This window comes from Peromyscus leucopus, chromosome 7 (assembly GCF_004664715.2).
Source record: "Peromyscus leucopus breed LL Stock chromosome 7, UCI_PerLeu_2.1, whole genome shotgun sequence".
NCBI classification, from domain to species: Eukaryota; Metazoa; Chordata; class Mammalia; order Rodentia; family Cricetidae; genus Peromyscus; species Peromyscus leucopus.
The window spans coordinates 20,982,285-21,008,637 of NC_051069.1; the positions used below are offsets into that span (position 1 = coordinate 20,982,285).

At 42.8% G+C, this 26,353-nt stretch overlaps 1 protein-coding gene across 1 annotated transcript; it reads left to right on the forward strand.

The window, feature by feature from the left end:
• Positions 1 to 626: 626 nt before the first annotated feature.
• Fdx1 (ferredoxin 1) lies at positions 627 to 19,494 on the forward strand. The gene is made up of 4 exons (XM_028864940.2): positions 627 to 957; positions 6,669 to 6,793; positions 15,580 to 15,709; positions 19,153 to 19,494. The coding sequence occupies exons 1-4, from the start codon at positions 761 to 763 to the stop codon at positions 19,265 to 19,267; spliced, it is 567 nt and encodes a 188-aa protein (XP_028720773.1). The 5' UTR covers positions 627 to 760; the 3' UTR covers positions 19,268 to 19,494.
• Positions 19,495 to 26,353: the final 6,859 nt, after the last annotated feature.

Here is a 26,353-nt window from a genome sequence, read left to right on the forward strand (position 1 = left end):
ACCTCCACAACGGCCCTGAATGTGAACTTATCCGTGAGTTATGGAAACTGTTATCCCCAGAGAATAATTTATCCAAGGTCTCTGATCAACCTAGGACTTTGGTTGGAATGTCTGACCTCAAAGACTCTTTCACAACTTACCAGCCATTACTCATTTAAAAATAAAAAAGTTTCCTGTTAAGTTTCAAGGTTTTATATACTCAGTTTGTCAGTCCAGGCCGAGCATTATTACCTGCATCGAGCATTATTTCAGCACCCCTAAATAACGAATTATTCGTTATGAGACACGCTTTTATCTATGACTCTCTATAAAATTGTCCATTGGCATTCTAAAACTTTGTTAAAAAAAAAAAAAAATCTCCGCGGTCCTGGGTAGGAAAAACCTAGATCCTTTTGCTCTACCTTGAACTCTAAAGGTGTTGGAAACTGCGATATTTTGCTTTGTTTTGAGGGACTGGAACAAAGGCGGCTCAGTTAACCTGGTGGCTCTTTGGTCAGTCTTTGAAACGTAATTGCTCCAGGGTGCAGAGCTGACGGCAGAAGAGGTTCAAGGTGAACTCCTGACGGGCTCCCGGGAGCCGTGCTCGGCCCCGCCCCGCGGAGGCGTGGCAGCCGCGGGGCGGGGCCGGGCGTGGACTCGGGTTATAGGGCAGGCTGGGTGCCCCGGGGAGTGTAGTCGGCCCGTGGCTGGACGCGAGGGACCCGCGGGACCCTCTGGACTGCGCAGGACATCGCAGGACCCGGAACCTTCCGACCGGGCTATGGCGGCCGCTCCGGGCGCCCGACTCCTGCGCGCCGCCTGCTCCTCCGTCGCTTTCCGTGGCCTGGACCGCCGCTGGCTGCTGGCCTGTGGGGTCCGCGCGGGAACTGCCGTCCCTCAGTGGACCCCGAGCCCCGGCGTACCCGCGGAGGCCGGGCGGGGGCGGCCGCTGAGCGTGTCTGCGCGCGCGTGGAGCAGGTGAGGCGCGGCGGCGAGCGGTGTGGGGGTACCGGCGTCCGTCCGAGGCCTGCGTTTCCGCCCGGGGCTCCCTTCCGCCTCCCGACGCCAGCGTTCCGGGACCTGGCCCGGGCGGTATTGGGGCATTAGCCCCGGAGCTTCCTTGGTGGGGTGTCCTTGTCGATCTTACCGTCGTGGTTGCTCCCCTAGCAAGGCTAGCACAGGCTGGCCTTTTGTGCTGCCTTCCAGCTGGGGAAGGGTTAGGGACGCGTGCCTAGTTGGGAATTAGGTAAGGTAGGGTTTCCACCCGCACTGGTTTAACTTTAGTCCCGGTAGACCTACGATAACAGTGTTGCCCTACAGGATGATTTAAGGGATAATTGACGCCGTGCATGTGGCGTTGGTCTTGCGCCTGGTTAAAAATGAGGGCTCAGTAGTCAGGTGCCTCTTAGTTCTTGGGGGTTATACTATAGAGAATTCTGTGGTAAATGTTGAGAGAATTGAGAGATCCCCATAGGTGGAATATTTGTATTGGGTATATTTGTTTTTAAAGGCACGGCCCCCTTAGGTATACTAAAGATAAAATTTAAAGCTTCGGAGTGTGACGACATGTTGAATTATAGGTCAGTGTCAATGCAAAACAGCTGTTGCTTCAGAGGGACGATGAGAGTTTCTTCAAAGCCAAACATGAGTGCCCATGGTCTGGAAACACAGATTGAAGTTTCCATGGATTGTATGTTCCCCTGTGGAAGAACTCAGCTCAACGTTTGTAGTCACAGGCCCAAAGAAAGTCACAAATCAATGTATTTGCCAAATATAATGAGGGAATATCAAATAGATTACAGAGTTTTGAACTTATCTTACATCTTTAGTGTTAGGATTGCAAGCCGATAGTCTGTTAGGATAACACATTCCAAACTTAAGTACTCGGTAATCATAAAGCTCCGAAACAGTGTGTGGTGATACAGGACCATGAAGGGTGTTAACAATAACCGAAGATAATTTTGGCTGTTTCTAGATCTGTGGCAGTCCATCTCTTCACAACCAGGAATGTCTATGTCTGGTGTATTGTCTGCACAATATTCAACACAGATACGGCTTCTTCAGAGAACTTCTGATCATAGAGATCCCTGCTACTTGTTTGACTCCAGAATAGAGTATAGCAGGAAATGGGAAATTGCCCCCCCCCCGTGTGTTTTGCATGAAATGAGAAGGAAATCTTGAGACCATTCTATCATATTTCCCCTGGTCCCTCCGACTATTCACCTGTGGAAGCCTCAATTTCTATGGCAGATGCTTTCTGGATCTAAGTTGTGACATATATTGAACATATTTAGTGTAACTAATATTTAAGGGAACACATATACTTTTGCAAATTGGTTCCCGTGATTTTGTCGTTAGGTTTTGGATATTGTGATTCTTGACACAGACACTGGAGCTTCAAGTAGGTTTTTCCAGCTCCTATTATGCCAAACTCTTGCTGTTAACAAGCAGCTCCCAGTCATACGTAGTTATTGAACATTAAGAAAATTGAAGCTAAATAATATTTATGGTTGTGTCTTGCAGTTATGCTAGCCACATTTCAAGTACTTAGTATATGGTGAGCATTGACTTTGTTTGGCTTTGCCAGTATAAGATATTCCTGTTTAAATCCAAAGTTGTATTGGACAGCAGTTCTAGAAGCTGAGTTTCGATTTCCACATCTATATAAGCTCTCAGTAAGTGACTATTGAGAAGCTTGTATTTCCAAATACCCTGACATAATACTTGGTATTTTGCAGCAATCTGATTACAGAGGCTTTCACATGTATTATTTCACCGTACTTCACAGACAGTCCTGTGAAGTGGATAGGTGGGTGAGTGGGCATAAAGCTTTCCTATTAACCAGCTGGCAAAACCAGGCCTATAGACCTTGAGTAGGTTTTGTGTCGACTAGCAGGTGGCAGGCTTTCTTCTTAGAGTGCTGTGGCTGTAACCAGGTCCCCTTTAGTGTCAGGCGTGTGAGCTGCTGCAGTACTGCAGCTGGTAGCTCTTTAGTTCGTACTTTCGTGAGTCAGTTCTGAGAGCAAAGGTGACGAGGGAAGGAGGCAGCTATAGACTGACAGGCCCTTCCCTGTGCTAGTGCCCCAGGTTTGTAGTGAGAGGGTAAGAGCAGCTATGCTTTACTCCAGTGCTTCTCAACCTGCGGGTATCGACCCATTTGGGGGGTTCTAATGGCCCTTTCACAGGGGTTCACCTAAGACCATTGGAAAACAGATATTTACATTATAATTTGTAATAGTACAAAATTACGGTTATGAAGTAGCAACAAAAATAATTTTATGGTTGGGGTCACCACAACATGAGGAACTGTATTAAAGGGTCACAGCAATAGGAAGGTTGAGAGCCACTGCTTTACTTCGTTAAGCCTGGGGAGACCTACAGGACTACAGCCTGGTTAATTTGCTGGGGTTGAGCAAAGCAAGCGGCCATTTAATTGATGATGAAGGTTTAGAAGAATTACATTTATTCTGTTACTTGAAATCTTACCTAGTTCTTAGAAGGGGTTTCGGGTGATGGTCTGTACAAATGACCCATCAGTCATTGAGAGTGAACAGAGAGAAGTTAACTCTGGTCAAGTACATGCATATAAAGTATTTCCATAAACTTCCTCTATTTTAACTGTTTAATTCATTAAATTAAAAGCGGTTTGATTCTGGGCTAAGGATGTAGCTCAGTTAGTAGTATGTGAAGCCCTGTTTGATCCCTAGCACCACATAAAGTGTGCAGAGGTGACATACACATGTAATCCCAGCACTTGGGAGGGGGAGCAGAAGGATCAGAAGTTCAAGGCCATCCTTAGGTACATTGGGTATTGGAAGTTAGTCAAGGATAAGTAGGATTCTGTAAAACAAAAAAAATATTTTAATGCTTTAATTGGTGGAGTCACTACTCTGTTTTACTTGTGTATAGCAGTAGTTTCCATAGTCACTTCCTTGAATGTGCATGTTAGGAGCAAGACCAGCAGCCGTGCCTTCTGGCTTAGGGTCTCTGCTCTTTCACTTGAAGACTCACCTTCCCTCTCATTTGTGCTTCCCTCCCTGTCTTTTAGAATCAGTTACTAATCTTAGCATTTGTTAACCACATACCTTTAGGACAGTGGTTCTCAACCTTCCTAAGGCTGTGACCCTTTAATACAGTTCCTCATGTTGTGGTGACCCCCAACCATAAAATTATTTTTGTTGCTACTTCATAACTGTAATTATGCTACTGTCATGGATTGTAATGAAATATCTGATATGTGACCCCTGTGAAAGAGTCATTTGACCCCACAGGGGTCGAGACCCCACAGGTTGAGAGCCATTGCTTTAGTACATAGTAACAGTCCATGTTCCTAGCAGTAGAAAGAAATTTTTTGAGCTTTAAATGAAAGTTACTGGTCTGTGTTTGAGTTCTCCTGTGGCTTAGGCATTTTGTACATTGTCAAAACTGTAAGATAAATGCCTTGACAAGAGGCTGATGTTAAAGGATTTGAAATTCCTTTGTTGTAAGTTTAGCTCTTGTGTGTCCTAGAACAGCAATCCTAACGCCCCTGGTTTTGAATGATTCCATAAACGTCCCTCTTTACTGTAGCTTAGCTTCCAGGCATTTGTTTGTGTTACATCTCGCCGATTCATATTGGCATAGGTTTGGGGACAGTGCCATCTGGTTTTTCAAGTATTAAAAGCCAAACAAGTTCTAAATGTGAGCTCATTTTCAGCTTCCACAAAGCTCTTTCTCTTAATCCTAGTAACCCTAGGTTAAACTGAACCACCCAGTTGCCTGCACTGAAAATGTCAACATCCCTCTGCTGTGTGTGGTGTGTATGTATGTGTATGTGTGTGTGTGTGTGTGTGTGTGTGCGCGTGCGTGCGTCTTAATAATATACAAATGAATTCCTAAACTTTCCACTTTACTACGGAGTCCAACTGTCCCAAGTCATTGCCCCCTACATCCCTTTTAATTTGTGTTTAGAAAATCTCCTAGCTGTGAGGGCTCTTGTCATCCTCAGCTGTTTTACCTTGAGAAAAGAGCATAGCTGTTGAGTAGTTTAGAGTCTCAGTTCCTCTGTCAGGAGAGTTGTTTTACAGAGCCCAGTTTGGGAGGAGCATTGCCCTGACCTGTCTCTGAAGCCATGAAAAAAAATCTCTTTTTCTATCTTTTGACTGTGTGGGGCCTGACATATGCTAGGGGGGGCAGGCAAATAAAAATATTTGTTTTTAAAGGCCTCTCCAACCCCCAGTTAAAAGAAGTTTGGGAGCATCAATCTTTTTTTGAAGGCACATGCACAAATTTTTTTTTTGTATCATTTCTTTCATTTAGAAAATATTAGTGTATATTCATTATACAAAGTGATGAAAGCTTTCACTGATATTTTAAGATGGGATCTTTTCTTTTCCAACACAGGGTTTCTCTGTGTAGTTTTTGGTGCCTGTCCTGGATCTCACTCTGTAGACCAGGCTGACTTCGAACTCACAGAGATCCGCCTGGCTCTGCCTCCTGAGTGCACCACCACCCGACTCAGCAGGGTCCTTTTATCCAGTGTCATGGTAACACAGCATTATCCACTGGGGGTGGTTTATCTGACTTATTTGTGAATTTAGATGATTGGATTTGCACTTCTGAAAGATATTTCTAGCCCTGAAATTATTTGCTTTGACTTCTAGGGAAGTTGACTTTTATGGGGGGGAGGTAACTATTGCCATCTATTGATAGTAGTTAAAAATTATAACTAATTAAGTGCTGGGAACAGAGGAGAAAGCTCCAGGTGCTAGTAAAATGTCTTTTCCCACATTTTAATGATGTTTGGTAGAAAGGAAAGCAATTTAGGCTTGCTAGATGATAGATAACAGTAAAACATATGCAGTGGTGTGCATTTTTCCAAAATCCAGTTAGTTTTGAATACACCATATGGACTAAAATGTTCAGAGACTCACAAAAGTGTTAAACAGCTGCCTCTCGTGGTCAGATTCTCACGACCAGACACCTGCACAGTAGTGACCTTGTGGCTAGCAGAATGATTTGCTTTTATGAAGCTGACCACGGACAACCTTGAACTTGTCTCTGAGGGCCATGGTCACAGAGATACTGTTTTTCTAAGAGCTTGCAAAAGCAAAATAGGTTTCATGAACTGAGGGTGTAGCTCAGTGGTCAGTTATGTACTTAGCATGTGTAAGGAGGATCTGGATTTCATCCCTGGCATGGAAACCAGACCAGAATCACTGTTGCCATCACCAAAAAACCCAGTAGACTTCCTGGGTGGTAATGATTGCTGAGTGTTTCCACAGATCTGTGACAGGTAGGGAGACAAAACTCCAGAACCCACCAGTTTGCTGGGTCAGGAAGTGGTTTTCATTTCTTATAGGGTGATAGAGCTTACCCTCTGTAGATGGGGTAGAAGGCTAGACCCTCAGTTTGTGCTTTCTTCTTCCTACAGGTGTGTTTATTCATTTGACCTTGTGGGTTAAGTTATGATTTAAATTTTTTTCTTTTATTTGCTACTGTTGTGTGAGTTATGTTGATGTTGTGTTTGTGGGCTCCCATGGCACATATGTAGAGGTCAGATAACCACATCTTGGAATGAGTTCCAGGAATCCAACGCAGGTGGCCAGGCTTTCATGGCAAGATGAACTTTATCTGATGAACTATCTCCCTGGCCTTTAAGTTATATTTTGAAATTACCAAAAATATTGAAATGCTGCTTCCTTTCTCAGCTCAGACGATAAGATAACAGTCTACTTCAAGAACCGTGATGGTGAAACTCTAAAGACCACGGGCAAAGTCGGTGACTCTCTGCTAGATGTTGTGATTGAAAATAATCTGGATATTGATGGTTTTGGTAAGTGTTCCTGAAACTTCCAAGGTAGACTTCTGAATAAGTTATAGGGTTTTTTCTTTGTTTTAACTTTTAAGCTATAACATTCTAAGTAAATATTGTAATTTAGGACATGTTAATTTTTTTTTATTTGTAAAGATTATTAGAAAGTAGGGGCTGGAGAGATGGCTGAGTGGTTAAAACCACATACTGCTCTTCAGAGGATCGGAATTCTGTTCCCAGTACCCAGGTCAGCTGGCTCATAACTGCCTGTAATTCTGGCTCCAGGGGGTCCTCCACCCGCTTCTGTCTTTTCCTACACCTGCGCACACATGGCTTACACACAGACAGAAACATACCCACAGTAACATTAAAAATAATAATATGAATAATAGAGTGACACTGTGGTTTACGTTTAGAAGAGAATTTAAATAGCCATGTGGCTCAGAAATCGATTGTGACCTGTTGCCAACTCTGTGCCACCTGTGCTGCAAGCCAGAGGGTACGGGAGAGGTGGAAGACACAGGTCAGAGGTCGTAAATGCCATAGCATAGAGCAGTTTTGAATAGCTCTGATTTCATTTTAAATGTCATCTCACCTTCTCAGGAGGGGTAACTTACTCTAAGAAAAAAAGAGGATTGTGTAGAAAGTTTTCATTTCTTTACTTCTGACCATATCGTCTAACCACACGTACAAAGCTGGTGTTTCCACACTTCCGTATTATACCTCGGGGAAGCACTGGCTGTGTCTAAATGGTTCATTTCTGAGGGTTCCTGGCTCATTGCCATCTTTATCACCTGAGAAATGCAGATTTTGAGACTCAGGAAGTCTAACCAGCAATGTTTTATTTATTTATTATTATTTTTTGTGTGTGTGTGTGTGTGTGTGTGTGTGTGTGTGTGTGTGTGTGTACACACACACGCATGTGTGCATATATTTATGTGCAGGCTTGCTTATGCCGTGTCACATGTGTGGAGATCAGAGGACAACTTTATGGAGTCAGTTCTATCCTCCTTCCACGTGGGTCGTGAGGATCAAACTCAGGTTTTCAGGTTTGATGGCAGACACCTTTACCAGCCAGTCTGTCTTGTCAGCCTAGCAGTGTGTGCTGAAGCTGCTCTCTCGATTTGGACGGTGCATGTTAAGTTTGAAAAGTGCTAGTCCAGTGCAGGGCTCCTGGAGCCTTTCCAGTTATAGTTCCTTTTTGTTGAAGACATTTCATACAACCTTGGTGTATAGTTTATAGTTACATAAATGGAACATTGACTGGTAATAAATTGTAAGTTTATTTCAAACCAAATAGATGCTTGTTTATTTTATATAAAGAACTAAATTTTTTTATTTATTTTTTTATTGGGGGGGAGGTCGTGTTTTGGGACAGGGTTTCACTGTATAGCCCCGGCTGTCCTGGAACTCACTATGTAGACCAGGCTGTCCTTGAACTCACAGAGATCTGCCTGTCAAGTGCTGGGATTAAAGATGTGCACCACCATGTGCCTGACTTTAAAGAACTAATATTTGATTAGTTCTTGTATATTTGATTTTGTAGACATACGCACATCTTCAGCATTTTTTAGAGTGTCCTAGTGTTTTGTTGTCAGTGATGAGAATTATGCTTCTTATAAATAGATAGCACAAAATGGCAGAAGTATGCTTAGGGCCATTTCAAAAACGTTGTCCAAATCCAAGCCAGAATTCATTAAACATTTTTTTTTAGATGAAACTCAAGTCAGAAACTCAAACAGCAATTTTTAAATTGAAAAATAAATCCAAAGATACACTAGTTTGGTATTTACATGCTGTAGAATGACACTAGAAAAACATCAAAAGCCTTTATTTTTAATGTCTAAACCAGTTTGTTTCTGTAAGGGCAGAGAAGTTTGTATGCACTGTAATTCTACTGTTGGTGAAAACTGTCCCCTGTGTGACTACTGGAGGACAGCCTGGGTTCAAAGTACTCAAAAGAAATTCTGTAGATGAACTTCTAAACAGTCTTATTAATAGAAAACACGGAGCCAGATATAGGGGTGAAAACCTGAGAGATCTGAGGAATAGGAACAACCACATGCTAACCTCACCTCGCCAACCCTGCAGCTTCCAAAAGTGAGACACTTCCTGTCCACCCACACCTATATGCCTTGCTGTTCTGCCATCTGATTTGCTCTCTGTGTCCACCTACATCATTTCCTTTTCCTGCCCAGCTCTGTCACTTCCTGTCTGTCTGTACAGACCTCCATGGTTACCTATTGTTGGAATTTAAGGTGTGTGCCACCATGTCTGGCTTTGTTCCAAGTGTGGCCTTGAACTCACATAGATCCAGACAGATCCCTGCCTGCCAGCTGATAGGATTAAAGGCGTGTGCTAACATTGCATGACTTTTGTGTTTGCTTATAATGGCTGGCTTTTTCCTCTAATCTCCAGGCAAGCTTCATTTATTAGAGCACAAATAAAATACCACCACAAAGTCCCATTCCCAGAATATTGTCACTGTTATCCTTGCTTGTAGTTCTCTAGAAGAACTCCAGTCCAGGGAGTTCCTTGATCCTCCTTGTAGGTTTCTGTGTGGTGAGATCTTTGTCTATAGAGCTTTCACCTAAAATGATGAGCTTTGTTGGTTTGTGATACCACTTGGGGTGAGCAAGAGCCTAGGTACACATTGAAAGGAATACCCCAGAGTGAGATGCTGTAGAAGGCTTGTGAGGCTCTGGGGATCTAGAAGACACACAGACTTGATTCTCATCTCTGGCTGACTGTGAGCTCTCTTAGAAGCAACAGTGAAGACTAACATGCAAATTGCTTGGTAGTTAGAGTATTTGCCTAGTTACCTGAGCCTCTTGCAAACACCTCTTGACACCGGACATTTAACCCCCTGGCCAGTCTTTTACCTGGCCACTAAGCTGGGATTCACACTGACGACTATGAGCTTCAGAGGATTTGAAACAGCAGTGGGCAGCAGTGACCGCCAATGGGCAGCAACTGCCGCACACCTGGGGCAGGGTGAGCTCCTTACTCCCAGTTTCCACAAGGTGGCATCTGCACCTGCACAGAAAAAGAAGTTCAGGATACGTGAAGAGCGAGGGAAGGCCCTCCCTTGGAAAAACAAAAGGAAGATGTTAGAATTACTAGACAAGTTTGGTTGGTTGGTTTTTTGACACAGGGTTTCTCCGTGTAGCCCTGGCTGTCCTGGAACTAGCCAACATTTAAATCAGATTTAAAAACTGTGTGTCAGTGTTCTCTGTCATGTTCTAGACCAACACATCTATGTGTGGAGGCTGTTACCACCCTGTGAGAACATCCAAAAGAAATGTTTTTTCGAGCCCTTGAGAACACTTAGGTGAAAGCTATAACCAAATGAGGCTATTTATGTCATTTTCTCTGCAGATTCACTTTCACTTTTAGGAAGAGACACTTGTCCTAGGCAATTTACTACAGAGATATTTCTAACAGAAAGGATTAGCAAAAACAGCTGCCTGTTGACAGAGAACTGATATGTAGTCATAGACTGCAAGGCTGTCTAGTTGTGTAAGACAATTCAAGAAGAGGTCTAAGAATTAAACATCAGAAGGAAGTTTTTGTTTTTGTTGCCAAAGTCCCTCTACAGGTAACATAAACATGTTACTTGTCTGTTGCTATGATGAAACATCTGACCTACTGTATCTCAGGATGGCCTTGAAATTATGTGTCTGAGGCTGGCCTTGAACTCCTGATCTTCCTTTTTCCGTCTCTGTTCTGGGAGTGCATGAGCCACCATACCTGGTTTCTGTCATGCTTGAGAGTAACCTAAGGTATCATGTATGCCAGACAAGCACCCTACCAATTGAGATACATTCCCAGCTCCAGTTTATTGGCTTCTAACTAGCATCTTGGAGAAATAAAGAAATAAAAAAAAAAACATAGAAAAACACAACCTCTTTTACAGGGGTTTTGCTGTGAAATATTTATCTATCTTATCAAGTGTTTGTGTAAAATTAAATTAATATTGTGAGTCAAGGTTAAAACAGTATTTTTCCCCTAAACCCTTTTTGGCGTGGTTGAGTAGAGTGTTCCTGCCTAGGCCTGTCTGTCCATTCCACCGCTTTCACAGTATTGTGACTTTGGGTTGGGGCCCTAACTTCTTACTTTGTCTTCTCACCTGTAAATGGGGCCAGTATTAGTATATACCCCATAAGGTTGCTGTAAAGATCAAATGAGTTAATCCAAGTGTAGCAGGACCTTTTCTGTTGGGATAAAAACATCCTTGACCAAAGGTGACTTATGGAAGAAGGAGTTTATCTTGGTTTACTGCAGTTGCAGGTGGGAGCTCCGCAATAGTGAGGGAGACATGGCAACAGGTGGCCATAGCAGGAAGCTCAGAGAGTACATCTTCAACGACAGATGTGAAGCAGAGTGAACTGGAGTGGGGGAGGCTGCAAACTCAACACATGACCCAGTGACATGCTTCTTCCAGCATGGCTTTCCACCATGTGCATTATGAGCACAAACCTCCTAAAGGTTCCATCACCCCTCCCTGCTCCCTGACAAACAGTGCCACCTCCCAGGGTCCATGTGTTCAAACACCTGAGGACTGCCCGTGGCTGAGTCCATGGTTTCTGCAGTAAGTATCTACCCATGTGATCTCATCCCTTCTGTGACCTTAAGTCCTTCCTAAATGCTGATAGAGATTAAATTTATATCTTTGGCTCAGTTTTTTCCTCTGAGCTTAAACTTGCAGATTCATCTCCCTACTTTACATTTCTTTTTGGAAATCTCAAAGGTATTTAAAACTGAAATATTTGATTTTTTTTAGCATTTTATTTATCCCCTCCACCATATGTGTATAACATTTGTGTGTGATTGTAGGCACACACATGCTATAATACATGTGGAGGGCTGAGGAGATCTCCTTTTCTGCCATGTGCATAATGAGCATGAACTCAGGTCACCAGTCAGATTTGGCAACAATTGCCCTTACCCACTGAACCCTGTTGCTGGTAAAAATCGTGTTTTAAAACAGCCTTTGATCCCACCCTTCTCTAGCAGTCTTTCCTCCAGCACTTCTGTATCAGTAGTGAGCACTGTCCAACTACTGCAGGTTGAAGCCTGAGCACATTTGTTTTCCTGTACATCCAGCACATCGGCACCTACCCTCACTGACCCCTCCAGTAGCTCCTCTTGGCTCCATCCTTGTATTTATTCCTTGGCTCTGGTAAGCCATTGCATAACTGGACCTGTGAACCTGCCTCCAGTCTTGATCTCTGCAGCCGGGGTGATGGTCAGGACACACAGACACACATCAGCTATGTTAGTGCTCTGATTGAAACCACGAAGGATTCCCATTGCACTTAGGACTAAGTCCATACTCCTCATTGGCCTAACGGCTACACATGATGTGCCCTCCCCCTGCTCTTCCACTCTCCTCCACTTCTCCTCTTTCTTCTTCCTATTTTGGCAATGCTGACCTCTTAGAAGCTTGAACTCCCACTAAACTCACACCTTTGAGACTTCGTGTGTGCACTTTTCCCTCTGTTCCCTCTCTCTCCCATCCCACAAATGCTTATTTACTCTTCTCTGTCTCTCAAGCCTGCTTGTATTAGTTCCTTATGTCGTGTGGGGAACACATAGACGATGATGACAGATGCTGTGGAAGGAAGGGCTGGATTCTGGGATGTAGCTATGGGGTTCGGGTAACAAAAGGAATCCTCCTTTGCCCAACCACCCAGGCCCTAGTGGGGTCTCTCGGGTTACTCCCAACCCATTATAGACTACATTGCTTGTAGTACCCAGTCTGCAACAGTTTGTCATTGTCTGGTCTGGCCCACTGCCTTGCCCCTGACCATCCTTTCATAGCATTTACCACATTTCGGTGGTGTACATTTATTCACTCCTGTGTCCTTCTTCCATTGGACTCTGGTAAGGTATCCAGTCATTCTTAATTTAGTCATTGTTGTGTATGAAGGAATGAGTGAATAAGTGGATCAAAATGGACAGTTGTGAACTTGGGAAACAATACAGTGCATAAATATTCCTTCTACCAACTTTGATGATAATAATCTTTTCAGTATTGTGTGTTGCAGTATTCTGCCACTTGGGGGCAGTTACACATCTGTGATTAAATTTATCTAGCTTATCATTTCAAACTTTTTCTTCTGAATTTTTCATATGCCCATTCTATGACTATTCAAGAAAAGAGGTCCCAGTAATGTTCATAGAGGTCTGTATTTCTGCTTGCCCTTATGCTTACTGTTATTTTTCTGATATGCTACGTCAGCCTTTGGACACTATGATTATACATCATTTCATTTTCAATATGTAACTTACCACACTGCTGTATTCTAAGTTTCATTTAGGAAAGGTAGGTGTTTGTGGGTGACCCACCTTGTATTGTTAGCATCATAAGTGAACAAAATGACACTAATAAAAGACTCACATGTAGGAAACTTCCTGTCAGCAGCACTCAAATTTCATAAATGGAAATTTCATATATCTACACTGTGTACTTTTATTATCTCCATTTGTCCCTACAACTCTCTAACTTCCTCTAGTGTTCTCTACCCTGACTTCCTCTAAACTTCATGTCCTCCTTCTTTTGGCTATCACCCCCCCCCCAACCAATTAGTGCTGCTAATATGTGATGGGTGTAGGGCAACCCATTGGGGTCTGGACAACCTACCAGTGCCATGTCCTCAAAGAGCGTGAATCTATCAGCAACCATCAACTGCCAGTAGCTCCTCTGCCAAGGGAGAGCAAGAGCAGCACAGGTCAGTGGTTATAAACATCAGTATTTAGAAGGCAGTTTGACAGCTTAACCCATAAGCAAAACACCAGCAGTAAATTCCCGTCACCTGTGATTTCAGCCAGGCTTACAGCACCAGGCATGGCATCCCTTTTGTGAAGCCAGATTGAAATCCAATCAGAAAGTTGTTGGCTGACAGAACAGTCCTGCCTCTGCTGCACCGCTCTGCATGTATTGCCAGTCTGTCAGTACTGTAGCATGCAGCGCTAATGCTGGATGAGACGATTGATATAGGTCCCCCACCCCAGCAGCCTGAGGTTCTCACTGTTTCCAAAGAGTGATCACCACAACCTGCCAGATGTGCTGCCAATACATACGTTTGTTTATGCTCACCATTCCTGTAACGTCCAGGTGGAGTTGGTATGGTTACTATGAAAATAACTGAAGCACAGAGAGTAGAGAAGCCTGCCATGACAGAGAACACAGAGCAGTGGTTCAGCCAGGGACTTGGTTCCAGAGCTCAGATGTTCAACTCTTGTGCCTCATTACTTGGGCCCTCCTGAGGCTATCATTGCTTTTAAATGGCTTTTTAAAAACTAAGGTGCGCTCTCTCTCTCTCTCTCTCTCTCTCTCTCTCTCTCTCTCTCTCTCTCTCTCTCTCTCTCTCTACTTCTCTCTCTCTCTGTCTCTCTCTCTGTGTTTGTATTGTTATATGTGTTCTGGTGCATGGTATGTTGCAAGTTTTTCTCACCTCCCTTGTTGAGGCAGGTCTCCTTGTCTCTGTTTCTATGTTGTGTATATGCTCCAGGCTATCTGGGCTAGTGAACTTCTGGGCCATTCTGTGCACAAATGTTTGTGTGTGTGTGTGTATGTGTGTGTGTGTACAAATGTTTATATATGCATACAAATGTTTATATATACATATAAAACAACCAAAGCTTTAAAGTAAAGTTTGTTTATGATTATTATCACTGTGTGCTTGATTTATGTACCTATTTTATTTGCCTATTTACCTGTGGCCACTTAAAAATTTCTCACTTGAAAATAGGTCATGAGTGGAAAAGTTGAGGAAGCCCTGGCTTATATAGTTGGATTTCTTTGAGAAGAGATTTCCAAATGAAGTCTGAGGCTGTTTCTTAGAGTCTGTCTTGATTTGTTTGGATGACATGATTTTGTTAGTTTCCTTTCTGTGGTGTTTGGCACATAATAGGAACTGATAAATAACTGTTAAATTAATAGTTTAAAAGTGGAATGCGGAGCCCGGCAGTGGTGGCACACGCCTTTAATCCCAGCACTTGGGAGGCAGAGGCAGGTGGATCTCAGTGAGTTTCAGGCCAGTCTGGTCTACAGAGTGAGTTTCAGGACAGCCAGGACTACACAGAGAAACCCTGTCTCGAAAAACCAAAAAAAAAAAAAAAAAAAAAAAAAAAAAAAAGTGGGATGAGGAGCCAGCGATTTCTCAGAAGTAAAGGCACTTGATAATACATCTGGTGACCAGAGTTTGGTCATTGAGACCCACATGGTGAACATGCACACATACATACACAACACTCAAATATAGAATAAATATAACTTAAAAATGGGACAAAAGAAATAATCACATTATTTAAATCTGCGATGAGTCTTATAACATCTTGTTTGTTAGACTTGATTACTTAGAGGATTGAGAGGGAAGAATATTTAACTTTATTTAGGTGTAGGGTGGTTGCTTTCTCTTCGATAACACAAGTCATTATCAGTTGTTTTAAGCCTCTCCAGGTAAGGTGAATTATGTGCATATGATTATATACATTATTGCTGTATGTATTTAAGGATACATCGTTATGCGTATGTGTGCCTCAGTTATGAACTTGGATATATTTTAATATTAAGATTGTATGCCCTTCATGGCCCCCTCACATTGCCTGTTTGTGAAGTACTGTGTGAGTGATTTCAGACAGCATCTGGGGTTGGGGGACCTATTCCTGACTTGTGATTCTTCAGTAATGAATCCCTTTCACTTAGTATTGTGGCTGATGCTAACACTGAGAAGCATTCAGAGCGGCCAGGTGTGCACTGCTGCAGTGCACAGCATGTTGAGCCTTTGCTGTTCTTACAGGTGCTTGCGAGGGAACGTTGGCCTGCTCTACCTGTCACCTTATCTTTGAGGATCATATCTATGAGAAGTTAGATGCCATCACCGATGAGGAGAATGACATGCTTGACCTGGCTTATGGACTCACAGCCAGGTGAGTAGATTTTGTTTGAAGGATCTGAGCTGTTGATCAGGGTGCTGAGAGTGCAGGCATAAGGCACAATGCCTGACCTGTCAGGTAAGACTTACGGTTGCTGCACTGTTGCTGACAAGCTGAGAAATCTGCGTTATATTCCGGTGGGTCTAAGATGGCAGCCACGAGTAGAGATGCCCTTGTAGGTAGAGAACAGTCATGAAGTCTGAACATCCTCTGGGAGCACTTTTCTTTCACTGGCCATACTTGGCCCCATGAAACTTTTACAAAAGTCAAAGAATTAATTGATAGTAATATATTCCTAAATCCTAATACATCTTCTTTAGTCTATTTTTATGCCAGGGATTAATATCTATCAATTTCATAGGATGGAATTAAATGGAATGCTTTTTATAGTATTCTTGAAGGACATATTTGATAATTGAACAGAATTATAGTGGAAATTTTTACCTGTCTAAGAGAACTGAGTTTTCAAAGAAACTTAATATATAATAGTAATTATGTTAAGGTGAGTAGTTCTTTTTCTAAGTGTATATTAAAGTAAATTAATCAGAGCTTATTAATTAGTAGGTAGAGTTTCTCTTAAAACACGGTGAGCTTCACAGTAGCAGGTGGCATTAGTGATACTATTTTTTAATTATCCAGTCTTAGAGTCAAGGAAGGCTTGTCCTTGAGTTACTGTTTCAAGGCATAATTAAGGAGGCTTATTACTTACCGAGAGTGGGTTTTGTTTAATTGTATTTTACTATTTTAATGAAGAATAACTTCTTAAAAACTTTATTAGCTTACAAGAACTAGGTTTCATATACTAAGAATAAACTTTAAGCAATTATAGTGATAATAGTTTTATTAATTTCAGTGTGTTCCTTTTATAGTTCATCTCTCCCTATTTTCTATTCTGTCTGGTTTTGGGTGCTAAGGGCCTTGCCCATGCTAGATAAAGCACCCTGTCTGTCAGTCAGCTATGTGCCTGGCCTCTATGTCCCTAGCCTCTCTCTCCCTCTTATGGAGGCGAGCCTAACACCCTGGGAGCATCATACCTTTCACATTCAAGCTTGCCGTGGCTGCTGCCCTGACCCCACAGATGGTCTCCTGTCCTTGGTGTACTTGCCCTTCACTCACTGTGCCTACAGTATTCTGCCTTGCCTCACCTACAGTAGAGTCACTTTTAAATGAATACTTCCTTAAAGTGTAGCATTGTCTTACTCATCATGTATGAACAAGTGGGGTATTGGACTATCTCTCTAAGGCCTCCCAAGTCCTGTAAAATCTGTCTGTATTGCCTTGCCATGGTTTTTGCTCTTGCAGATAGAGCTCCACGCATAATTGAGTATTGTCAAGGCTGTTTCCAACTCCACAGTGAAGGACTACTGATGGGAGGTGATGTTTATTTTTCTCCCAGCCATCGAAGTTCCCTATGGCTAAACTGGCTTTCTTATTCCAGGACTCCCCAGTGGTGCCTCACTATATCTAAGTTATATGCATTGCTCTGGCTACTTTTTAAACTATAGTTTTCCATGTAATTTTTTCTCTCCTTTTTTTCCCCCTCAGAGGAAGGTGCTAGGGATTGGATTGGGACTTTTGCACATTAGGCAAGTGCTCTGTCCCTGAGCCACACCCCACCATTGCTTGTCCTTGTCAGTGCTTCCCAGCAGCAAAACCAAAGCACCTACTTCACCTCAGATGCTCTTCCCAAGTTCCTTTGCTTCTTACTAAATGTTAAATCTTACCCACCCATCAAAATCTATTCCAGACACCATCTGTCCTGGCCAGAAGTTTGGCTTCTTCCTCAGAGGGTTCCATTGTTTTCTGTTTGTGTGGCATTTGTCACGGTCACACATGCTGATTCTCAGTGAGTTTTCTCATCTCATCTGTCTGACTGAAAGTTCACTCCATATTGTTGACCTGAGCAGTCAGTCTTTTCAGCAGTCCTTCGAGGAAGCCTTTTATTCTCCATCTTGATGATCAGGTTAGGAAATAATAGAAAGTTGCCTCTGAATACACTGTTAGTGCTGATTTTGGACCACTGGCCAGTTTTCTCTAAATCCTGTGCTTTCCTATGAACACCTCTCCTGTGCCCAATATGTACCAGGTGTTAATAAGAAAGCATTGGGTTGAGTACTCTATGTATACTCATTAATGTATAGTAGTGCACCCATTGACATTTAGTAGAATAATCACTGACATTTAGTAGTACACCAATTGACATTTAGTACTGTACCATTGACATTTAGTGGTAGAAAAATTTACCATTATACGTTCAGTAAATGTTTGATGAATCCATTAAGGAAGCCAATGCCTTCAGAACATGCTTTGTCAAAGACAGTTTTTTTGTAAGAGTAACTGTTTTCCCCCCCCAGTATTGGGAATTGAACTCAGGGCCTTGCACATACTAGGAAAGTACTTTACACTGAGCTATATCCCAACCCTTTCTTTACTTTTTAAAATTTAAGACTGAAGTGAAGTTAAATCCAAGCTGAAATTCTTACCCGTCGGCTCAGACTGGCCCTCAGCTTGCAGCCCTCTTGTCTTGGCCTCTGAAGCAGCTGAGATGATAGGCAGGGCCGCCAATCCCGACTTAGCGCGTACTTTCGGAACTTCTAGAGAAAAGTGCTGCTTACTAAAATATGCGCTGCAGGGTCTTTTCACTGATGTCCTGTGTGCATTTAGAAAAGTCATTTAACACAGTCATACACACGCACCACATTGTTGAAAACGGAACATCTGAGGAAAGCATAATTGGTGCATTTTGTGAAAGAAAGAGAAGAGAATGGAGTCATGGTCCGTCTTCCCATAACACATTACAGATTTGCATCTGCTGCGTTCCTCTGGTGCTGGTGATTTTGGTTCTATAATCCTTTTGCACTTATTTCAAATGGGCTAAAGAATTTAACCATTTTGGAATCAACATACTTCTCTAACTCAGTTGGAGACCCTGGTGTGTATGTTGTAACCAAGTTCACAGCCCTGACACAGAAACCACCTCACACTGTAGCAGTGACTGTGAAATGCCATTGGCTTTAAGATGGACCTTGATTTCAGAGATGTTAAAGATATGGGGGAAATACCTTCTGACAATTGACGGTTTGCGTCTATGGATTTCCTTCTTGTCTTACAGGCTTTTGTTGTTACTGTCTGGCAGGATCTCCTATCCTAGCATGGTCTCTTTCCTTCTGTGTAGCCGAGGATGGTCTCGAACTCCTGACCTGCCTCCGTCTTCAGTGCTGGGACTCCAGGTGCTGCCACCATGGTTGTTTGGTGCTGGCCCTCAGCTGCCTCTAGTTGGCATGGATGGTGGTGTCTGCCTTGGCCTAATGAAAACTTAAAAGATTAGCAAATTCTCCAACTCTTTGGGCAAGAGAGTATAAAAATGTCCTAAACAACTGCAGGCTGTGGATGACCTGTGTCCGGTGCTAACCAGGGCCTCCTTCCTTTCTTTGCAGGTCACGGTTGGGCTGCCAAGTGTGTCTGACCAAGGCTATGGACAACATGACTGTGAGTGTACCCGAGGCAGTGGCGGATGTCAGGCAGTCTGTGGACATGAGCAAGAATTCCTAAGACACAATAAAAAGAGATATTTTCATGAAAAGTTACCTATTTTTATAATTATTTCTCAGTATAATTAAGTGATTACACAACAGAATGTATTTCTCAGTGTGAGTAGCTCTGCTGTCTTAATTCAGTTTGTAGTCCTGAAAGTCAGCAGTTTTTGTTTTGATTAAATTATTAAAATGTCAGTTTAATTTTAGAAGAGAGCTGATATAATAAACTCCTTACACATTTTACCATGAGTGTGTCAGTGATTTTAGCAAAATATTACTGTGTAATCTTATGTCTTCTTTTTTAAGAGGTAAGTTTAAAAAGAGTGTCATTGGGCCTTGAGAGTTAGAGTAGCAGGTCAGAGCACTGGCTGCTCTTCCAGAGGACCCGGTTCAATTCCTAAACCCACACGACCGTTCATAATGGTTTGTAACTCCACTTCTTGCCTCCACAGACACGACAATTTTCAAAAGCATATCATTATTCTTGTTTCATGTAGGCAGTAGATCTCCATCTAACCAGGGTGTAGCCAGAGAATCTGTTGCTTCTGGCTGTCAGTTTTATGTCAGACTGAAACTGGAGAAATTATGAAGATCTTAACCCAGGTTGGCAGAGCTGTGTTACAGAGGACATCATGTGACCTCTCAAACAGTATAGACACAAGACTATCCAAAACATGGCCCACTGGAACCACTGCAGCTGGTCCTTTACTTCATGATAATGGCATTTCTGTATCATTAGCCTTAAAAACTTCTGTTCCTGCTGTCCACCTCGTACAAGGACATACTCATACTCTACTTAGGGATAAAAGGGGTGAGGAGAGTTAACCCTATTCGGGGGAAATCTCAATCCATTCCCGGAATTCTGTAGCGTGCCTTAACTTATGACTAATTTTCCCCTCCTTTAAGTTTGCCTGTAATACGCTGTCTCAAGTCCCATGCTACCCATCTCAGAAGCCTCCATTCAGCTTTGGGTGTGTCCTTTTGTACCACAATAAAACGTTTCCTCAGTTCTTACTTTGTCTTGTCTTAAATTCTTTCTTTGATGGTGGAAAGAACCTGGAGACACTGGGAAGATGCCTCAGTCTGCTCTGTCTTGGAGAACCAACTCCTCAGCCTCCATCCACAGGCAGCATTATGTATGGCAGTATTTAAATGTATAGGTGTGTGGAAAAGATACTTAATTGTCGAGTGCAGCACTTAATTTCAAAGACAATAAAACCTTATAAATAAGTATTTCAAAATTGTTTCTCAGAAGTATAATCTCAGAAGTGTGGTGTGTGCTGACTGGGTTAGGGGAATACTCAGAACTGGACGTCTTCATTCTCTATTCCAAGAGGAGTACTCTATCTGTGTAGTCTATTGAAAGGAATGCTGTGCAAATTATTTCCATTCCACAGAACAGAAATCTAGTGAATTACTTCTGTCTCCTCAGTCGTACCATATGATCAGGGTGCCGTGTTGCACAGCCCAGGGGACACCGTCCTGTCTCTCCTTGGGCACAGTCTGCTCAACAATGTGCGACAGTGCATGGAAGATGTTTGCTTCCCTTTATAAACCAGAAATAAATTCTTCAGTGTTCACAAAGTGAACACCATGTGTTCTGGAATCAGACATGCTGCCATTGTACTGTGAGGCCACATTGTGCTCTTTGTAGTTAAACAACTAATTTTGGAGAAAAACAGAGTAAAGAGGTGGGGGGTGGAGGTGGGAAGCATAAGTATAGTTCACTTTGAGTACCCCAGTGCTGTTTGTTCGTTTGTTTAAATATGAACCAAGTGTCAAACTTGAGCATCGTGTTAGACTGCGTAAATTGACAGATGAAAAGATAGGACATCTCTCTCATGCCTTCTCCCCACAAGGTTCAGGGATTTAACGATGGAAAGGGGGAAGAAAGACTGAGAGCCTGAGATGGAGGCATTAGTAGCAAAGCAGCTGCTGCACATGTGAACCTGCAGAAGCTGTGACTTGCTGCACAAGATTAAGCTAGCCAGAATCTCAGCATGCATGGGGTCAGAGGGCGTTAGGAAGTCTCGCTTCTACCTGAGGAGTTATTGGCAGTTGATGGCTACTGGGGAGGGAAAATCAGTTTCCCCAGGGATGTAGTCCTTGAGACGCCACCCCACTTTGGTAGACAGTCCTACAACCATGCACATGCAGGCAACACCAGGTGGATTTTGGCTTTTAAGAAACATTTTATGTGTATGAGTGTTGACTTGCATGTAGGTCTGTGCACCATATGCACACAGTGTCCATGACAGGCAGAAGAGAGAGTTGGATTCCCTGGACCTGGAGTTGGAACTGTGAGCCACTGCATGGATACTGGAAGTCAAACCTGGGTCCTTTGCAAGAGCAGCCATGGCTCCTAACCACTGAGCCACCTCTCTAGCCTCAGACTCAGTGGGTTTTGAAAGAAGAGCAAGTGAAGTTGGGAAGACAAAGTGGTAGAGGGGATAGGGAACTTACTGGAGGGAAGAGAATGGAGAGTGGGTTTGATTAAAACACATGCATGTGTAAAATTCTCTAAGGCTAGGAAAAGAGAATGCCCAAGGGAAAGAATGCCCCCAAGGAGGGCAAAAAGATGAAAGATACAATGTATATGTGCACACATGATTTCCTTGAACCAAACTAATCAATTTGCCAAATGGTTTTTGTTTTTTAATCTATTTTAAAATTAATGTGTAGGAAGATCTGAAGCATCTTGTGTTTGTTTACTGCTTAATGGCTGGAATCCTTTTTGTGTGGCACATGCTGTACTTTGAAAATTCTTCAAAGCAATTTATTAATTAGCATTAGTATTCTTCTACAAAGATCACCTAAGCTCACCTTTCCAGAGCACTTTAAAATGGATATGCATCATGGTCTAAAGTACCTCAAATTTCAAATTATAAAAGTTCAAATCAACAATGTGTACCTGTATGCAGCCTAACTAGATGGAGGATATTGAATAGTTGGCTTATCCGTCCATTTTTGAAGCATGTGGGTTCTAGGTATTACTGTATTGGTTTCTCTATTGGGATAAACAAGTTATCCCAAAAGCTCAATGTTGTTAAACAATTATCTTTTGTTTGTTCCGACAGCTCCTGCGAGTCAGGAATGTAGACGGCAAGGAGTGAGACGGTGTGTCTGCTACTCTGTGTTGAGGTCCTGTTTGCCTGGTTTGCCTTTCTGTTGCTGTAATAAAACATTGACCCAAAGCAACTTGGGAAGGAAAGGGTTTATTTTATCTTACATTTTACTTTTTATCACGGGGGAAGCATAGGCAGGAAGTCAAGACACGAACCTGGAGGCAGGAATTGAAGCAGAGACCCCGGAGAGTCTGCTTAATGATGTGTTCAGCTACCTCTCTTAGGCAGCCCAGGTGCATCTGCCCAGGAATGACCCTGTTTACAGTGGACTAGGGCTTCCTGCATCTATTAGCAGTTAGGAAAATGCTCCCATCCACACATACCCACAGGCCATTCTGATGAAAGCAATTCCTCTGCTGACTTTCTGTGGCCCTAGGTGACTCAAGTTCATCTGCAGGCTTATCTCTCATGACTGGGTGACTGGCAGGGTTAGCCAGGGCTTTGGGCTGGAACACCCACAGTGTGGCCTGGCCTCCTTACAAAGCAGTGACTGAGTTCTAAGGCCAGGCACACCGCAAATGGTGCAGGCAGAGATACTGGACTTTAAAGCAAACAGCGTCCTAAGCCTTTCAAGAGAAACCGCTTGTTCATCTTGCATTATATTTTGAAATACCTTGTGTTGACTGTATTATGATGATTTGTTTCTTTAACTCATACCATGTTTTTTTCCTTGACTATTGATTGAAAGGGAGCAACAATGGATTCCCTTTGAATACTGTTTGAGGCTGGTTTCCTTTTCTTAGTGATTTTGTGTCTTCAGACAAGCAAACATCTTCCTTTGGTGGTGTACTCTATAATTGTTGGCTGTGTGCTAATGCTTAATATTATATTTGGATTTCATGATAAACCCACAACCTGCAATTATATAAGTGCTTTAGAACCACTCCATTTTTTTTTTTTTTTAAAGAAAACTAGTCTAGGAATTTCTGAAACCTTTTGCCAACGTTAACTGTGAACACACTCTTATTTTGTCTTAAAGGACGGCTTCCATGTTTTCCTGGCGGCTATGTGAAGTATCACATGGTGGCCCACATGGCCAATGTAGTGGTCGTCCCCCATTTCACTTGGAACATCTTCTAAGTGAGACATGGACTGTGTTGTCCTAGCTTTCTTCTTGCTAGTCCTCCTCATGGCTCTCCTTAGGCTGCCTGGAATTCTGTGGGAAACCACATTTTGGAACGGAGCTTGTACACATGGCTTCCTTGTTTATGGGCTAACTCACTGTACTGTAAACCCAGGAATAATGTGCTGTGTGTTCACTCCTGAAAATAGTGTGTGAAATTAAGGGTAGACCACAGTGAGACATAAAGGCTGGGTTTCCTCTTGGAGAAATGTCGACGACTAGAAATATGATCTTGGCAAAGAAGCAGCAAGGATTCCTCCATGTGTCAGCATGTCACGTATCACGTTGCCTTTATCAGATTTCCTTCTGTTTATAATATTCTGGACACTGAAAAATTAGATAACCACCTAGCAAGAAGAAGGCATGGTCATTAGCAGACAAATGTGGGTATAACAGGACTGAAATGGGGAGGGCTTTTTATTTTTTTTTTGGTTTTTCGAGACAGGGTTTCTCTGTGTAACAGCTCTGGCTCTCCTGGAACTTGCTTTGTAGACCAGGCTGGCCTCGAACTCAAAGAGTTCCACCTGCCTCTGTCTCCCAAGTGCTGGGATTAAAGGTGTGCGCCACCACTGCCTGGGCAGAAGATACACGTGCTGACAGCAGTGGAATGTCCCATAGGCTTCTCAGTTGCTTTTCCTGCTTCAGATTATTGGCTTATCTTATAAAGTAGTGTTTGCATTCTAATGCTTCTCGTTGACTGTTTCTGAAAGTATGGCTTCCAGTGTTCAGAGTTAATCCTTCATACAACAGTGTGTGGTTTTTGTTTGTTAGTTTGGTGTTTGGAGAGAGGGTCTCCCTGGCTGGCCTGGAACTCACCATGTAGATGAGGCTGCCTGGAACTTCATTTCTGCAGTGCTAGGGTCATAGGCACCTACTATTCTGCCTGGTGCACTAGTGTTGAGAGAGCCATTGAGATGCCAGGTTTTGCTGTCGTGAGTGGGTTAATGACTTTAGTGTGACAAGGGGTCCCTCATACAAGGCCACATTCTAGCTCCTTCCCTTCTCTTGCCTTCCTTTACTCTTTTGGACCCCTGAACTTGGACTTACTGACCCCTAGAACCATGAGCCTAGTGAATATCTGATGACTATACATTGTCCACTCTGAGGAACTGTTCCAGCAGTTGAGAGTGTGCAGGCTGCAGTGTGTAACACTCACCTGTGCACCACTGGACGTTCCCACTAGACCGTCATGCGGAGCATTTACTGTGTCTACCTTGTGGCACGTAGTTGAAACACTGCTTCTTAATTACGTCAGCGTCTTCCCTGATGGATTGAACACTTGTTCTTTTAGAGAATGAGCACTGTGTTGTGTTCACTTTGGTAACTGCATTGTCTATCATGGTACCTAGCCACAGTACCTATGCAACAAGTGTCTGAGTTAACCAGAACCTGTAAGGAACTTACTTCTAATCCTTCGGCTCTGTGACAGTCACGTATTATAGACAGGACATAAGCTAAATGTAGAGTAATATATGGAGCCTGCAGCCTAACTTAGTAGGAGTCAGGATACATAGCAATGTTTTCTTGAGAGATCAGACAATGTATGCAACTCTTCACCTTGTGTTTTTCTTCTCTTCATGTGTTTGTGTGTGCATGTGTGTTTGTATGAGTTCACATATGTCTGAGTTCATGTGAGTATGTATGCGCACATGCATGCACCTCTGTGTGTGTGTGTGTGTGTGTGTGTTGTGTGTGTGTGTGTGTGTGTGTGTGTGTGTGTGTGTGTGTGTGTGTGTGTGTAGACCTGAGGATGTTGTCAGGAATCTTCTTTGATTGCACTTCCACCTTATTCTTAGATGCCGGGGCACAACCAAACCCAGAGCTTGCCAATATGGCTAGTCTTTCTAGCTGACTTGCTCTGGGGCTCCTGGCCCTTCACTTCCAAAGTTACACTTATAGGCAGGCTGCCATGTCCACACTCCAGTTTTCTTGTCTTCAGCGTAACCCCTAACTCTTTTTTGTGTGAATAATTCTAATGTGTGTCCCTCTGCTGGTTTTGATCTTCCAGGTCAGCATTTCTAGACTGATACTTGTTCCATGAACTCTACTCTGCCTGAGTCTGATAAAGTCATGACCTTGACTCCAGATGTGGGCTCCTCCATCTCCTGAATGTGTCTGACATCATATTTTTTGTTGCTGTTGCATTTTTTCTTTTATTGAAAATAGATTCTTCTCTCATACAATATACTCTGATCATAGTTTCCCCTCTCTCCACTCCTCCCAGTTCCTCCTCCCCACCCATCTGGATCTACTCTCTCTCTGTCTCTTATTAAGAATGATAGGCTTCCAAAAGATAACTTCCAAAACATGACAAAACAAAATATAAATAAGATGAAGCAAAAACCATCATGTCAAAGTTGGACACAGTGACCCAACAGGAGGAAAAAGTCCCAAGAGCAGGCAAGAGTCAGAGACCCACTTGTTCTCACAGTCAGGGGTTCCACAAAACCACTATGATAATAGCTATCCTATGTACTTAGAGGATCTGCTGTAGACCTGTGCTTGCTTCTTCAGTCTCTGTGAGCTCATATGCACCTTGCTTAGTTGATTCAGAGGCCCTTGTTCTTTTGGTGTCCTTCATCCCCTCTGGCTCTTACACTGTTTCCACCTCCTCTTCTGAGAAATTCCCTGAGCTCTGAGGGGAGGAATTTGATGGAGACCTCCAATTTATATTTTCTTTCTGCATAATATCTGGCTGTAGGTTTCTGCATCTGTTCACATCCACTGTTAAAGGAAGCCTCTTGGATGATGCCTGGATAAGGCACTGATCTATTAGTAGAGCAGAATATCATTAGGAATTTTATTATTATTATTATTATTATTATTATTATTATTATTATTATTTTGATCCATA